Source organism: Notolabrus celidotus, chromosome 9 (assembly GCF_009762535.1).
Source record: "Notolabrus celidotus isolate fNotCel1 chromosome 9, fNotCel1.pri, whole genome shotgun sequence".
Classification (NCBI taxonomy): Eukaryota; Metazoa; Chordata; class Actinopteri; order Labriformes; family Labridae; genus Notolabrus; species Notolabrus celidotus.
In genome coordinates this window covers 34,696,783-34,714,397 of record NC_048280.1, presented here as the reverse complement: position 1 = coordinate 34,714,397, position 17,615 = coordinate 34,696,783, and the positions used below count along the sequence as shown (strand labels likewise).

The window sequence follows — 17,615 nt, the reverse complement described above, 5'->3', positions numbered from 1 at the left end:
TCAGCCATCTTCTTTGGAGTGGTCTGCTGAGGAAGCAGCATCTCTGCTGCCGACAGGAAGAAGCTGAACAGACTGGTGAAGAAGGCCAGCTCTGTCCTGGGCTGCCTGCTGGACTCTGTGGAGGTGGTGGCTGACAGGAGGATGATAGCAAAGCTGTCTTCTCTAATGGACAACACGTCACACCCCCTCCAGGAGACCATAACAACATGAAGTAGCTCGTTCAGTGACAGACTTCTTCACCCGCGGTGTCTCACGGGGAGATACTGCAGGTCTTTTCTTCCTGCAGTGGTCAGACTCTATAACCAACAATATGTGTGTGTGTGTGTGTGTGTGTGTGTGTGTGTGTGTGTGTGTGTGTGTGTGTGTGTGTGTGTGTGTGCGTGTGTGTGTAAAATATGCTAATCTTTTACCTCTTTAATTTTAATTTGAATTGCTAATAACTTTTTAATAATTGTTCTTTATAGGCTCTTGTTTGCTTTATATATTTATTTTGCACTTTGTCTACTTTGTTACTGTGACACTTGAATTTCCCCGTTGTGGGACGAGTAAAGGACTCTCTCTCTCTCTCTCAGTAAGGGACCCACTTGGGCCCAAGGTAGTCAGTCCCACTTTCCCACTATGACGCCCTTGCTCGTTGCACCTCAAATGTATAAACCATAGAAAAAGGACCCTCTGGATGCCCCCAAACTATATAATACGCACAAAAATGCCGTTCTTGATGCCCCTGTAGTTCATTATGTTATGTTAAATATGTAATATAGTCAATAATATGTAAATAAATTATTTTTGTGTTTTCCTTTTTCATAATTTAGGTTCCAAATGGTCTCATAAATATTCAGCAGGATGCAGGGACTGAGCGTTAGCTGCTAAATGTCAGTGGAAACCTCTCAGTCCTGCTGGACATGGACTTCATTTGCTTTTATAGCCTGTTACATCAGTGACGTCACACGGCCCAGTCCCCCCCCGCGGTCACGTGACTCTTGGCGTGTACCATCATCACATCCAGCCGCTGTGTCGTGTTCTCTGCCTCATATTAACGTTAAGGTGTTTAAACAGATATTAAAACAAACAGGATGGACTTTAACGTGAAGAAGTTAGCCTCAGGGGCCGGCCTGTTCTTCACTCGAGCTGTCCAGGTAAGAGAGCTTCTCCTCGGGCTGCTTCTCATTCTGACAGCCAGCTGTTACTATCACCAATATTAGCTACAGTTACCTGACTCTGCTGGGTTTTGGACTTCCAAGCAAACATAACTCAAACTCAGACACAGATAACCGAGCATGTTTATCACCAGGTAACAGTTAAGGTGACAGTTAAGGTGATATTAGGCCTACATGGGGACAAACGGCGCTGTCCAGATGCTACAGCTGGCTGTGTTGTTAGCTAACTCGTCCAGTAACGTTATCTCTCAGGGAAAGCAGACGAGCAGGTCTGTAGTGAGTGTTATAAACAGAGTTAGTCTCCAGATTGAAGTTAAAGTGTGTTTTATTCATTAAATGTCCTTTATGTGGATCAGTTTGAGGGGGAGAGGGGACACGGAAACTGCTGTCAGACAGAGCCTGATGTGTAGGTCGTGAACCGGACCCTGCACGACGCCGTGACGTCATCACGTTCACTCTCAGCTGACAGTGTTAACTGATGAACAACATTGGACTTATGGACAGACATTAACTACAATAGCTGTCCCTATGACTTTCACCTGGCCTCTCTTATTATAAAGGTGAACTAATGTGTCAACTAGGGGTGTAACTAGGGAGGGGTACCTTTCACACTTGAACCGATACGGTACCGATACCTGGTACTTGGGAATCGGTACCGGTACTCAACGGTACCAATTTTCGGTACTTTTGTGTTTTTATGTGGTAATAAATGTTAATTTATTTAATTATAAAATCACAAATTTGTTTAATTTAACATATTTATTTCATTTAACATGAAATGAACAGAAACAGGATTATATAGGTGATTAGATATATTAGCTGACACGTGCTCATGGCGTCTAATTGCTCTTTCAGGAGTTTATCAATGAACACACGTGAACGCCTGCGGATGGGAGAAAGTCAGTTCTCTGTCTCTTTATAATAACAGGACACACAACTTACTTGCTGGTCATTCACACACACAGGAGCGGTTATAAAGAGGGCAGATAGTCGGAGCGAGAGAGTCTCAACTTAATCCTCCTGCAGCTCTCTTAATTTGGGATATAAACAAACAAGTAAACAACAATTAATGAGCCGAGTTTTGTCCTAGTCTCTGATTAAAAATGCTGCTGCTGCAGCAGGAACACTGTAAGAGGCGCCTGGATGGTCGGCGTTGTGTGAAATCCATAGACTGTATAAATAATGGACATAGTATCCGTGAGGTCACCTATCTGTTCCTGATCGCTGTTTTGAAGCCAATCGACGGCAGCAGCCATATTGGAAATGCGGAACTCAACCAGGCAGTGTGACATAAAGAGGCGGGGTTTGAGCCTCCTAGCCAACAGCTATGTCAAGTCAGTCATGACCTTATTTGGGCAATAACTCGTAATCTTGATATCTTCTGAACCCAATCAATTTCTTACCTTTTAAAATGATGTTAGATCGATATATGTCATCCAGAAGGCCAACTTGCCGAGCACAGATCGATGTAGTCAGATCATAGGAATATAAATCAATGTATTAGATGAATCGTTACACCCCTAATGTCAACTGCATGGTGTCAACACATTCAAACCAGAGTGACATGTGTACCTCAGAACTTCACCCTTGAGACTTCTGTCTGTGTGTGTGTGTGTGTGTGTGTGTGTGTGTGTGTGTGTGTGTGTGTGTGTGTGTGTGTGTGTGTGTGTGTGTGTGTGTGTGTGCTCTGCCTCAGTTCACAGAGGAGAAGCTGGGACAGGCGGAGAAGACAGAGTTGGATGCCCACTTTGAGAGCCTGATGAGCCGTGCAGACTGCACCAAACACTGGACTGATAAAATCTACAGACAGACTGAGGTCCTGCTGCAGCCCAACCCAAGTACGACTTCAGTATAACTTTTACATCAACATAGATAGGAAGTGTACTTTTAGGATGCATGTTTTTTGTTCCTCAAAATAAGAGTCAGTAGCGCCGAGATCAAAACACAGCAGATGACATGCCACTAGCTACAGAGTGGCATGCCACGTCTATGTCGGCATTTGCCGGGGTTGGCGGTCTGCCACAGGAGTAGCTCCCATCACATGTTGGTCCTCAGTGGCCTGCCCAGTCATCCAGGTGCCTCAAAAGGGAAAGGCCAGTGGCTGTCATACCAGCACCACCCATGCTCCACCCCCATAATGATTATTAAAATATGCACTAGAGGTTTTGCTTTACGTCACTTAGTGCCACAATTTTATACATGAAAATATATCTTTATTGACAGTTAGTGAGGGCTGCACGGTGGTGCAGTGGGTAGCGCTGTTGCCTCACAGCTAGAAGGTTCCTGGTTCGAATCCCTGGCCGGGCAGGTTTTCTGTGGAGTTTGCATTTTTCCCCGTGCATGCGTGAGCTCTCTCCAGGTACTCCAGCTTCCTCCCACAGTCCAAAAACATGCTCACTGAATGGTTGTCTGTCTCTCTGTGTTAGCCCTGTGATAGGTTGGTGACCTGTCCAGGGTGTACCCTGCCTTCCGCCCAAAGCCAGCTGGGATAGGCTCCGACCCCCGTGACCCCTAACGGGATGAGCGGTCAAGACAATGGATGGATGACAGTTAGTGAAACACGTGATGTAAATTAACCAATGGTTATCTCTTTGGTTTGAGTGTCACGTGTTTTATAACGTTTATCCAGCACCGCTGTGATGACACATAAAATAATTACAGAGATATCCTTGCAGAAATGATCTCTATACCAGCATGTCGTTCCAAAACTAGGGGCAGCTGCACCTGGCAGACTTCCAGCCCCTGCATATGCCCTGACATCGATTTGGCATGCCATCTGCTGTGTTTCGATCTCACTGTCACTCATTAGAGTTTTGGTATGTAACACAAACAGGGTTAAAGAAGTTAATTTACTCAACACTACACCTGATAAACTAAAGCTGAACTTCAGAAAACTGTTGGAAAAATGACACATATTCTTCTGACTCACTCTGAATCTTCAAGAAAACAGTTACTGAAGTTGTAGAAGTAGTGATAGTAATTTTAGCACAAGTGGTAAGATAAGATAACATTTTATTGATCCCCGGGGGGAAATTCAGTTGTTGCAGCAACACAGACACAAGCACAAATCGATACGTTTAAATAAGTAAAAGTAAGAAAATAAAAGTAGATACATAAAGATAAGAATAAAAATGAAATGTATATACCAATGTTACTCATGGTTTCAATAGCTATAACTACAGGCAGTATTCTTTATAAAATCACGCCCCCCCCCCCCTACAGGCCATGTAAAAGAATGCAGGCTGACTTCACTTAAAGGTACAGTGTGTAGAAGTTTGCAGCATTCATCAACAGATTTGGTGAAAATGAGATATAATATTCACAAGTATGTTAAAATGTGTGTTTATACTCACATATATAAAGCTATAATTCTCTTTTTATAAACTTTGAATAAGTATGTTTATTATTATACTTTATATATACTTTATTATTATTATACTCATGAACCGCCATTATGTTGCTACAGCAGCTCAGAGCGGACAAAAAGAGGAAAACATTTTGTGGGAGGACCACGGATATTATAGACTACATAATCCAAAATAAAAGAAAGAAAACTGGAAGAAATAAAGCAAAATCGGGACGGACAACAACAGAATACTAGAGTTACATCAACATAGATAATGGACGTAGTATCTCTGACGTCACCCATCTGTTTCTGAAACGCTGTTTTGAAACTGATCGTTGGCGGGAGCCATATTGGAAATGCTGAACTCAACCTAACTTCTGTTGAGCGATTATGACGTAAAGAGGCGGGGCTTTGAGCCTTCTAGCCAACAGCTACAATGTTCTCGCCTGTCAATCAAGTCAGCTGTGAATGGAAATCTCTTAATCTTAAAATCTTATCAACAAAATACAGTGTGTGCCGATTGAGAAATGCGCTATCCAGACTACACTCGTTTTTTTGAACCAGGCTGTAAACGTCTGTATGTCTGCTGTAAAGATCGGCTTTTTTTAATAGGTGTGTATGTGATTTCTGGTACTTCCCGAGCCAGCCTCTAGTGGACACTCGATGAACTGCAGTTTTTAAAGGTGACATATCATGCAAAATCGACTTTTTAATGGTTCTTTACCTGAAATATGTGTCCCTGGCATGTCTACAAACCCCCCCGAGACTGAAAAAAATCCATTCTGCCCCTGTTCTGATTTTTCCACCTTTCTGTTAATGTGTGCTGAAACCAGCCGTTTCAGACTTCTGTGTTTTTGCTACGTCACAACAATATCCGGTCTGTCACGGAGTCAGAGCTCAGAGCTTGTTCAGCCCATAGACTGTATAAAATACAACTCAACCCCTCCTCTGTTTTTCATTCCCTGCACACATGTGTGCTAACAAGGAGCTTAGGAGGGAGGCATGCTAGTTGTAGGCTGTCTTAATAAACACAAAGATCGGTTTTACTCCCCACGTCTGCAGATTTGAAGATCTAGTGGATGATTTTTATTTATCATGGATAAGTGCTAGCGCTAGTTAGCATAGCCAAATAGCTACATGTTGGTAGCTGTGTACCAAGACAAACGTCGACATACTGACAAATAAAACAACAAGAAACACTAAATCTGTGACCAATGGTTCAGAAAGGTCCTGCTGCAGGCGCCTCTCCTTCAGGATCAGATTCAGAGGGTTGAAGTAACGCGGGTCTGTGAGCAGCCGTGTATATTCAGCCAACATGTAAACATTAGATCAACATGCCGGAGAGCCGAGGCCACATCCACTTCCTGAGGGGGCGTGGTCAGAGAGAAAACAGAGTGTTCTGAGGAGGGCTGAAGAAGAGGGTTCTTCAGGCATGCCAAAATCTGATTTCAAAGTGTTTTTTTGAGCATAAACTTTAAAGACATGTTTTGGGGACCTCTTAGACCAATATATATTGATGAAAAAAGCGTGATATGTCACTTTTAACACTTCCGCATTGGCTTCAATCCTCGTGGCCGGAGGTTGCTGCTTGATCTGACCGCTAGATGTCGCTAATATTCCCATTTCACAACACTGCACCTTTAAGAAACTAGGTTCTATGGTTTCACATGCATGATCCAAAATACCAACAAAATTGGACCTACATATTTCCTAGCATTACTTTTGTAGATGTGCAGTGATATGGGGGGACATATTGGAGGATAGGGAGCTCTAACTTGTGACTTTTTGATTCTCCATGCTACAGTCGATCACACTGGTGAGTATCCGGTCTCCTTATTTGAGTGCTCTGCTGTAGAAACTTTTCATGCCTTTTACTATCAGCACAGAAACAAAGTTTATGAACACTAATATATAGACAAATTATTGTTTGAACCCCCCTTTTACTCTATTTTACTGACCTTAGCTGAGCAATATAACACTCTGCAGTTGCTGTTTTTGTTTTCATAGTCTAGAAATGAAATGAAATGATATTAAGATCTGAAGAAGATTTGTTAGCAACCGTCAGTGTTAAGTCAAGACCATAAAGAGGCTGAACTGTCAGTATTTCAGGTCAAGATTCAGCAGCAGAAACACTTGTTGTAGTCAAGTCATCATTTGCCTTACACAGATAATTACAATGGCACCTTTAGTATCACTTACAGAAAGATACAGATGGTTATTGTCAGCAGTCAGAGATCTCCAGGGATTCAGTTTTGCAAAGAAGAATGGAAAGTTCAAGAAGTATGTCAACAATACTTTAAATATAAGCTTCAAATGACAGTTTAACCACTGGCAGAGATTCGACCTGGACAAAGACTCAAATTATTGAAGTATCATTTTGTTTAAATAATCAAGAAAAAAAGGCGATCTTCTTATTTATAACATCTGAAAACATTTGTGCTGATAGCAAAGTGTTGGGCTTTAGAGCAAAGGATAAAGATCCTATATTAAACAAGCCTTCTGTACTTTAACAGATGTAGCTTCTTGTTTTTCTACCACTTCCACACTTTGTACTGATCATGTTTATACTGTCATCAGATAATCCTAATCCTGATACATGTAGAAACCTATGAAAGTGTGTAGTGATGTGTGTTTGTGGAGTATTTATGTGCACATCTTTTCTTGCACAGTAGTTGTAGCTGCAGATTTCTGACCTACAGACACAGTTTTTCACAAGTAGCACGTAAAGTGTCAGCCAGTTTGTTTGTTTGCTAAACCTTGTCTTAACCCCGTTCATTGGTAAGTAATTTACTGAAGAAGAAGATGTTGATCTGAGGAAGTATTTCTAACTTAGTGATTTCTCTGATCCTTTATCAACATCCTACGGTGGCTGGGAAGTGCAATGAAAATTCACAAAGGATGAAACACTTTTACAAAGTTGGAGACAAATTTACATTTTGGAAAATATTTTTACATTTTATAAAACAAAATGACATTGAAACACTTTTAACAAGAAGAAAACAAATTTACAAAATCAGAAACACTTTTAAAGAGACGGAACATTTTTACCAGAAACAAAATTACAAAGAGCTAGAGGTGCAACGGATCATCGTTGATCTGTGATCTGTGCGGATGCCTCTCCACGGTTCGGCATGGACATGGTCCGTGGATTGGTTGATGAAAAAAAAAAAAAGTTGTGCGTGTTCACGTGATGACCGCTCGTTCAATCCACACTCACTCGTCAAGCACAGCGGTATATGGCAAGTGAAGGAGCAGAGGAACTTGAAAAACCTCCTGCATCTTGTAAGTCACATGTGTGGGAGCATTTTGGTTTCCCTGTGAAATACAGTGAATGCTGAATGTGCTTGAGCCACGTTATGAAATTCCGTCGTGCACCCACTAGACCAGAGGCCGTCAATTGGCGGCCCCCATCCGGCCGCCTATTTATGGCCCCCGAACTGTTATTCCTCCACTCTGTTTTGGTCGGGTCACTGTGTGTTAACTGGGACTTGTCTCCATGTCAATGATACACAGACAGGCTGTTACTGGGTCACTTAGAGTCCAATGCTGCGAGTTTTAACTTCCACTTTCGTTTATTGAGCAGTTCATATATTGACACTTTGCCAGCTGTAGGACCGTAGAATGCACGAAAACGGTGTGGTCAGTTTGCAGCTCAAAGAAAAGTGGACGGTGAAAATCAGCGATTGAAAGAAGAATGGAGTGAAACTTTTGAAGTTCCTCTGCTCCTTCACTTGCCATGCCATGAAATGCAGTGAATGAGGCAGGACTGGGCCCACAGATAGGGTGCTTTGCACATGCAGTACATTTACTGTTGAATGTTGTTTTTATTTAATGGGGAAAAGTTTACAGGTGTTTTACAAAATAAATGGAGGGCAAGTTATATTTGTCTTGTCTTCTTCACAATAATACATTTGTAGTAAGTAGCAGGCGGTTTCAAAAACAGCCAGCGACTGTCCTGCCAATCACAGGACATTCTGATGTGTCCTTTCAAAATAAAAGCCAAACAAAATTTGAAAAAATGATAATTCTGGATATTTCCAATCAGAGATTACGAACAAATCACAGTTTTCTCCGAGTCATTATAGTTCAGACTAATAGTGGACAACCTCATAGTGTCATTCAGCCAATTACAGCTTGATATGATGTGTTATTTTAAATATCAGCCCTCTAAAATTTGAAAAATAGCAATAATTTGGTAAATGATTTTTCCGTCAGAATCTGACGTTTTGTTCATAAAAGCGGTGCATCCTTTGTAAATTTGCATTGCACTCCCCAGCCACCCTAACGTCCAGAAAGACCTGGACAGGATGAAAATAAAAAAATAACTTCTCTATATTTTGTACCATCATTTCAGGAAAGACACAAAAACCAGATATTGTCCCATGAACCTCCTGGCTTCAACGTGCACTTGTGAAAAACATGTTCACCATAAATCCAGCTTTGTAGTTCTCAACTCATCCATCACTATTCTATCTGTGAATCATCACTCCTAATGAAAATTAGACTTTGGTGGTATTTTGAATAAAGTGATCTGGACATCATTGACCCTGTGTCATGTGACTGGCGGCTCCTGGTGCAGAATCCATGTCAAACTTTATCTACGCACCTGAAACAAACTGTCCTCTGTGACTCTGCGTCATAGTTCAGTCTGTTCTTAAGATTTATCTCACCCTATGAATAACCTCTTTCACATCAGTCATTCGTTTCAGTACTGATTGAGATGTCTGAAGGATACCACCCAAGCCTAATGGACTTTTCTGTGGTGTAATTTGCAGTTCTTGTGTGATAAGTATATGTTGGACATTTAAAGAGCACCTGAGCACTCTTATCAGATGTGATGCTTCTTTGTTAAGCCCATAATGTTGGAGCAGTCTGACTTCATTTCATCTCTTTGACTGGAGCATTTCATTGCAAAAACATGGACAGAATAACAAACCTTACCCCGTTTCTCTTGTTGTATTTTCTTGTGTTTCTTAGTCTGGTCTTGTGTCCTTGATCCCTGTGTTCCTTGTTTAGTGTGACTTCCTGTCCTTGTGTGTTTCGTTCCTTTTTGATTACCCTCATTAGTTTCAGCTGTGTCCTGTGTCCACACCTGTGTTTCTTGGACATTTTAGTACGTTCGTTTGTACCTTTTCTCACCTAATGACTCGACTATTTAATAGCATCCTCTACAGTTCACCCAACACCCTCCTCAACAAATTACAATACATTCAAAACTCAGCTGCACGCCTCCTCACTCACTCCCGCTCCAGAGACCACATCACCCCAGTCCTCCAGAACCTCCATTGGCTTCCCATCACCTCCTGAATACAGTACAAGATCCTCCTCATCACCTGCAGAGCCCTCCATAATCTAGCTCCCTCCTACCTCACTGACCTTCTGCAGCCACACAATCCCTCCCGCAACCCCCGCTCCACCAATCCCAACCTCCTCACCCCTCTCACCAAACCCAAACACCGAACCTGGGGGGGACAGGGCCTTCTCTGTCGCTGCCCCAACCCTCTGGAACCCTCTCCCCCAACACCTTAGATTCTCTCACTCACCACATTCAAATCCGGACTCAAAACCCACCTATTTATTTACAAAGGCTTTTAACCTTTAATTGATTGAATTTTTATGTTTTGTTTTGTTTCTTTCCTTTGCTTTTCTATTTGTATAATTTATTTTCTTGTAAAGTGTCTTAGAGAAACTCTTAAAGCGCTTTCATAAATAAAATGTATTATTATTAAGACCCGAGCACCGACAAGGACGGCAAAGGCTCTATTGGAACCCAAAAGATTTTTCTTTCTTTCTTTCTTTCTTTCTTTCTTTCTTTCTTTCTTTCTTTCTTTCTTTCTTTCTTTCTACCAACCCAAGTAAATTGCTTTTTTGGAGCCTTCATCATGCCCCAAAACTCACCAAAAGTTGCACATGCATCAGGATTGGCAAAAAATTTGATATTTTGATGGTCCCGTGCACAAAGTCTCAAAAATGGCTCAATAGCTCCACCTTCCTTCCAGCACCACACATACTTAACACGGTTCAACCTACATGCATGAATTTTTTTCCCATATCTATCAGGCCAAAACCTACAAAAGCGATTCCTAATGTCATAGTGAAATCCCAACAAGTCGGCCATCTTTTTTTTCTTCAGTTTTTTGCCTGATTCCCAAGGGTACGTATTTAGGGATCTTGCCCTAGGCCTGTTCTCTAATCAAGTCTAAACCACGCACATTCTATAGTAGCATTGACGATTCAAAATTGTTAGAGCCACACTGTTCAGACTAAAATTGTAGGCGTGGCAGACTTTCAGGTGGTTCCTCAAATGCACATGTCTCGCCTTAAACAGGAAATGGATTTTTGGGGGCTTTAAGATGCACGAAATCTCACCAAAACATCAGGCATTGGCTCACATGAGGTGGTGGCTCACAGGAGGCGGTGGCTGCAGGTGTGCGAGGGCCCGTTCATCGCCGCTTGTGGCTTTAATTATTATTATTATTATTATTATTATTATTATTATTATTATTATTATTATTATTATTACCTTTTGTTCTGTTATTATTAAATCTTTATTTTAGTGGAGGACCCATGTGCTGAAAATAGAGATTTAATAATAACAGAACTCACTTAAATGTCCACGAAACTGAATTCAAAAGAAAACACTGGAAACACAATAGACCGTGCAATGATCCCACACAGGACAGGGGAAACATGGGCACCACAGAGTAATCAACACAGGTGTGAACACAGGACACAGGTGAAACTAATGAGGGTTATCAAAAAGGAAACACACAAGGACTGGAAGTCAAACTAAACTGGACACACAGGGATTCAGAACTACAAAATAAAACAGGAAACACAAGACTAGACAAAGAAAACACAACAAGAGACATGGATCACTAAACACTCGAGAGAGACAAAGGAGAACTAATACAGATTAAACACAGGGAAGAACCAAGGCAAAACTGAAGATGAACTTGTGACAATTCCAGCTACAATACAGAAATGAGAGGACAGCAGGTAAATCAGTTTACATGTATATTTGAGCTGTGTCGATGACAGCATTATTAATCTAACAACATGTAACATCACTATACAGTAAGATACAGAGTTCACTTCCTAGAGACACGTTTTCAGAGTGATTTTTCTACACTCTATGCTCTGTTAAAAACAAAAAGCTTTCATAACAGATAACAGAATTTTCCAACCACTCAGCTGAAAAACACTTCACATGTAATTTCGGTTTGTAAGATTTTTCTGGCTACGATGAAAGCAAAATGTTCCCTAAATTTACATCCAAACTTTTTAAGAGCTTCCTGATCGACAAGAGGAACAAGCTGTAATCCTCTGTCTGCTGCTCAGCAGACAGAGGATGTTTATCAGCTGTCTGCAGGGGTAGATGTGAGTCACTGAAAAAAACTAAATGTCAAAGGCGAAAAACTGTTTCATACTCTGGTTCAGCCCTGAGAGTCAGTAAATGACTAATGAGCCTGGGGGATAATGAACACAGAGTTTCAGCTACTTAGTTTTAACTGTGTGGTGGATTTATTCTCTCCATGAATTTCTCTGCAGGTGCCAGAATTGAGGAATTTCTCTATGAAAAGTTGGACAGGAAGGTGCCATCCAGAATTACCAACGCAGAGCTGCTGGGGCAATACATGCAAGATGCAGCAAAGGAGTTTGGTCCAGGAACTCCATACGGTCAGTAGTCAACACGTTTAACGGACAAAGAGGCGTCTCAGTTTTCACTGCACATCAATCAATCAATCTTTCTTTATATAGCGTCAAATCAGAACAAGTGTGATCCTCAGACTATTTCCAAACAGAGCAGGTCCAGACCGTACTCTATGTTCTTTTATAACCAAAAACCCAACATCAAGACAGGATAAGATCCAGTCCCGTCTTACAGACAGGACTCAGTCTGATCTCATCTTAATCCACCATGAGCAGAGCACTTTGCAGCATTTAGCAAGTTTCAGTGGCAAGGACAAACTTCCTTTAACAGGCAGAAACCTCCAGCAGGACCAGACTCATGTTAGACACACATCTGCTGAGACCTACTGAGATGTTGAGAGAGAGGGATAGAGGGAGAGGAAGTAAGAGAGAGAGGATAGTGGTGAGACGGATAGTAGTAGTTGTAGCAGCTGGAGTCTGGCACGTCCACAACAGCAGAGATCCAGAGGAACCTACGAGACAAGGGAGCTCAGGGACTCCAGAAAGGTCTATGGTTAGGAACTTTAATGGGACAGGTAGAGTTAAAGTGAGTGATGAGGGGGTTCGGGGGAAGGGGGGAGATAGGATCCCAGTGTGTCAGTTCCCCCTGGCAGTCTAAGCCTATAGCAGCATAACTAAGAGCTTTTTAATAAAGCTCCAACTATGAGCTTTATCAAAAAGGAAAGTTTGAAGCCTACTCTTGAAAGTAGAGAGGGTGTCTGCCTCCCAGACCCTGACTGGTAGATGATTCCAAAGGAGAGGTGCCTAACTGAAGTCAGATAACTGAAGGTTCTACCTCCCATACTACTTTTAGAGACTTTAGGTCTCAAAAACCAATCCATTTTTGATCAAGTCGTGTCTAAAATCCCTTCACTGCACCTCCATGGACCCGATAAGGCAGCGGATGAGCATGTGGAGACTCTGTAGTGATGGCGTTTAATCGTGTCTCTTGCAGGGAGCACTCTGATCGAGGTGGGAGAATGCGAGAGGAGATTAGGAGCAGCAGAGAGAGAGTTCCTCCAGACATCAGCCATCAGCTTTCTCACCCCACTCAGGAACTTTCTGGAAGGAGACTGGAGGACCATTTCAGTGAGTTTGAGATGTGGTCTCTGTTGATGCAGTGGATGACAGAACATGTGGAAGTAGATCCTTAAAGCTTCACATGTTCTCTGGCAAATGATACAAAGCCGGTTATCCAAGTCCCCCATGACAAATGCCAAACACTTAGTCGTCATGTTGCATTATTTATAGTGCAATAATAAGAAAATCATTGACTTTGTGTCTATGCTAGAGCTTTCTTCTAAATCTATTTCCCAGAATACTTTGTGCTGCAATAAGACACAGCGGACATGTGCCCACCAGGCGTCCTGGTGAAGAGCTCTAAGGGATCAGGTTTCTTCAGATGATGGAGATTGTCTGTTGTACAGATGACAACATAAGAAATCAAGAAGAGCTCTGAAGTCTTTTCATTTTCAGGAGCATAAATCTCAAAGTTCGACACAGCTGCTGCTAAATATCAACAAAGTGTGCAGCGCTAACGTCAAAGGTAAGTTAGGGAGTTACATGGACAGGTTTCTTAAGATCAGAAGGAAAATCATTAGATTTGTTATCATCAGACAAACTTCTCTTTATCAGAACCAGAAATACTTTATGAATCCAGTTCAGTCATTACAGTTGCACTATACACAATCAGTTATACGAATACAATAATAAGTTATGTAGAAAATAAATACATGGTTGAAGTCCCCGGAGATCAGGAAGAGGGCACTCTGGTGGTCTGTCTGGAGATCAGGAAGAGGGCACTCTGGTGGTCTGTCTGGAGTCTGGCTATGTCAGCGTTGAGAATGTTGGACGCCTTAGTCTGGTTGGCAGAGGGGAGATGTAAACAGCTACCAGTATGACATGTGAGATCTCCCTGTGCAGATAATATGGTCGGATGCCCACAGCCCTCTCTCTGCTATCCCGGTCTGCCCGGACAGTCTGGAAGCCGTCAACGGAGACGTTGTGGGTTGGGAATATCCTGATGCAGCCACATTTCTGTGAAGCACACCATGCTACATTCCCAAATCTCCATCTGACTCCTGGCTAGTCCTGTTAGCTCGTCCATCTTATTATCCAGAGATCTCACGTTGCCCATGATGAGAGAGGAGAGACACGACTTTGGTCTCCTCTTCTTATACCAGCTCTCCTCCCTCGTAGCTCTGTGCCTCCTCTGCCTCTATGCTTCCTAAATCTCCAGAGCTCTGCAGGAACATCAATGGCCGGCTACAGCTCAACCATCTGAGCATGAGTAAAAACAAACCAAGCAGAGTTAATGCGAGTAAAAGTTAAAGTTGGTGATTTCATCATGAAAAACAGTCCACAACTCTCACCAATGGAAGGCCAAAAGAGGTCACAACTTCAACAAACTGCTAGAGAAAAATCAGACAAAGTTTGATGAAGAAAGAGAAGAAAAATCAGAAAGAAGAATGATCGAAGAGGAGCGACTCTAACAGGCTGCATGCACGGTTGGCGCATGCAGCCAACAGCAGAGTTACAGCTCAGTTCATTGATTTTTAGGGGTTGGGGTGATGGCTCTATGACTGAGGATGAGGGCTGAAATATCACACAGGAGGATGTCAAAAGATCAGCCTGCTCTAAAACCAGGGACGTGGATCCTCTTGTAGAAGCGAGCACAAGCTTCCTGTACGCTTTCCTGTCTTAATAACAGACTCAGTTTGTTGCACAATCGATTCAGAGTCCTGATGCTCATGACTCTGCTGTGCTGCTGTGCTAAAATTATTAGGATAGTAGTTCCACATTCCCCATTTCAGTTTGATTGGCTGCAGGAGGCTCTTAGCATAAAATGATGACCTTTTTCGAATAATTGACGTTATTCTCGTAATATTACGACTTAATTACTGAAACCGTTGTCGCCCATTTGTAATAAAAGTTTTCCAAGGGCTGGCTTGATATCAACAAATAGAAAGCCCTTCAAGTCAGAATGTAAAATGACTGCCAGCAGTTTAATTGTAACGCCTCGTATGTAGCTGACAATCACCCAGATCTTTGAATCACGATCTCAGACATGGCCTGATCAATCGAGTTGAAAGTCTGGAGTTCTAAAACACCCAGGATCCCTTTATGGATATCCCTGTCCATCCATCCATCCATCCATCCATCCATCCATCCATCCATCCATCCATCCATCCATCCATCCATCCATCTTCCTCCGCTAATCTGGGTCGCGGGGGCAGCAGTCTCAACAGTGACGCCCAGACACTCCTCTCCCCGGCCACTTCCACCAGCTCTTTTTGAGGCGTTCCCGGGCCAGCTGAGAGATATAGTCTCGCCAGCATGTCCTGGGTCTTCCCGGTGGCCTCCTCCCAGTCGGACATGCCCGAAACACCTCCCCAGGGAGACGTCCGAGAGGCATCCTGACCAGATGCCCGAACCACCTCATCCGGCTCCTCCCAACATGGAGGAGCAGCGGCTCTACTTTGAGCCTCTCCCTGATGTCTGAGCTCCTGACCCTCTCTCTAAGGCCGAGCCCAGACACCCTGCAGAGACAGCTCATTTCCGCCGCTTTTATTCGTGATCTTGTTCTTTTGGTCACTACCCACAGCTCGTGACCATAGGTTAGGGTAATGTTTCACAGGTACAGCGTCTGCATCACTTCAGATGCTAGCCGATTCCGTCTCCAACCCCGAGTAGGTAAGCCACCTTTTTCCGGCTGAGCACCATGGCCTCAGACTTGGAGGTGCAGATCCTCATCCCCGCTGCTATACACTCAGCTTGATATCAACAAATAAAAATCCTGGCAAGTCAGAATGTAAAACGACGGCCAACAGATTGATTGTAAAGCCTCGTTTGTGCTGATAATCATCCAGATCTGTGTACAGCGAGGCCAAACATGGCCTGATCAATCTAGTTGAAAGTTTGGAGCTCTCAAACGTCCAGGATCCCTTCATGGATGTCACAACTACTCATGAAAATGTTCCATTTTTTCCCCTGTATCACGATTAATCTCTCCTTGTTCACCATTAGAAGTTGGTCCCTGAAAATGCTGAATGTGACCACTAGAGGTCAGCATCGTTGCACACTCTGGTGCGACCATGTATCCCTCTAATGTCTGAAACTAATGTCTGCTTCTGGATTCCTCATGGTTGCTCATCGCTCAGCTTGGCGGCTTCCTGAATGTGTCACTGTGTGTGTACTCAGAAAGAACGGCGCCTTCTGGAGAACCTTCGCCTGGACCTGGATGCCTGCAAGACCCGTCTGAAGAAGGCCAAGCAGGCCGAGGCCAAAGCCACTGTGAGTCATTTTGTGCGTACTCATCCTGTCCTACCCTGAGACCATTCCTGAGTGTAATAAAGCTTTGGCCGTGCTGGCACTACCCAATACTAACTGTTATTATGTCACAACCTTTGCAGTGCGAGGGTGAAGTGAGTATTAACACCATTCCTCAAGATTATCTGTATGATGCAACATTTTGGGTTATTTTTCCTGCTCCATTTGCTTCAAATCAATTGTCCCCTTGCATTAAATTAGTGGGGACATGAACACATTTATCAATCTGTGGAAACGAGGAGCGATGGACTGAAAAACAACTTGGACCAGAAATTTGCTTCAGTGTTATTCCTCCTCAGGCCTTAAGATGTTTTCAAAACCAGAACATCAGAAAGTGTGCAGTGATGACAGCTGTTGGTACAAAGATTCAAAAGCATTTCTTATGATTACGACACAATCCGTTTGAATTGTGTTCAAACCAATAAATACGTCTGAATAAAAGGCGATCATCTATCTGATTTAACGAGGAGTAGATTTCCCCGAACCCTTCTGCTTTCTTGAAGCTTCTTTTTGTTTCTCTGTGGAACACAGTTTTAAAAAAGTCTGACTTTAATCAGAACATTTCTTGTCTTCAAACGACAGCAGACTGAAAAAGTCAGACTTTTGCTACACGATTGCATGTTGGCATGCGCATGATAAGCTCCTCCTGACGTGCCTCGCAATAGTCCCCAATATCTCTGACTGCACTATTTATAGTGGATGAGTCAGCGCGGTGAACTGGAGCAATGAGTCACGAGTTTCTATGTTGCTGGAGAAATGTTTACATACAGTAGTGTTACATCACTTCTCTGCACCTTTCTTTTATGAATGGTGACACACCTGATGTGAAAGTATGCTGGCAGTTGCAGAGTCTTTGAGATAAGGAATGAATCTGAGAGCTTCTATTTAATTATTGTTAACGCAGGCGGCAGAGGAAATAACCGGAAGGGGAAATCCAGCATTTTAAATATTTTTAAAGAATCTAGGAGATCAGGTTGGACAAACAAACATTACTGCTGTTGTTGGGCTCCTAGCTGAAGCTGAAAATTATAAACAACAAAATCTTTATAATAAAAGATAAAGAAATTAGGGCGCATTTGGCCAAGCGGTCT

At 42.7% G+C, this 17,615-nt stretch overlaps 1 protein-coding gene across 3 annotated transcripts in view; it reads left to right on the top strand.

Moving 5' to 3' along the window:
• The first annotated feature begins 960 nt into the window (after nt 1-960).
• sh3glb2a (SH3-domain GRB2-like endophilin B2a) overlaps nt 961-17,615 on the top strand; it is a 47,306-nt gene continuing 30,651 nt past the window's right edge. For all 3 annotated transcript variants that reach the window (XR_004632557.1, XM_034692866.1, XM_034692867.1), the window contains exons 1-5: nt 961-1,136; nt 2,854-2,995; nt 12,055-12,183; nt 13,151-13,284; nt 16,396-16,488. Coding sequence is in view for 2 of the 3 variants with exons in the window: in XM_034692866.1 (XP_034548757.1) it covers nt 1,074-1,136; nt 2,854-2,995; nt 12,055-12,183; nt 13,151-13,284; nt 16,396-16,488 (561 nt within the window). In the remaining variant the exon portion in view is untranslated. The remainder of the gene's footprint in view (nt 1,137-2,853; nt 2,996-12,054; nt 12,184-13,150; nt 13,285-16,395; nt 16,489-17,615) is intronic.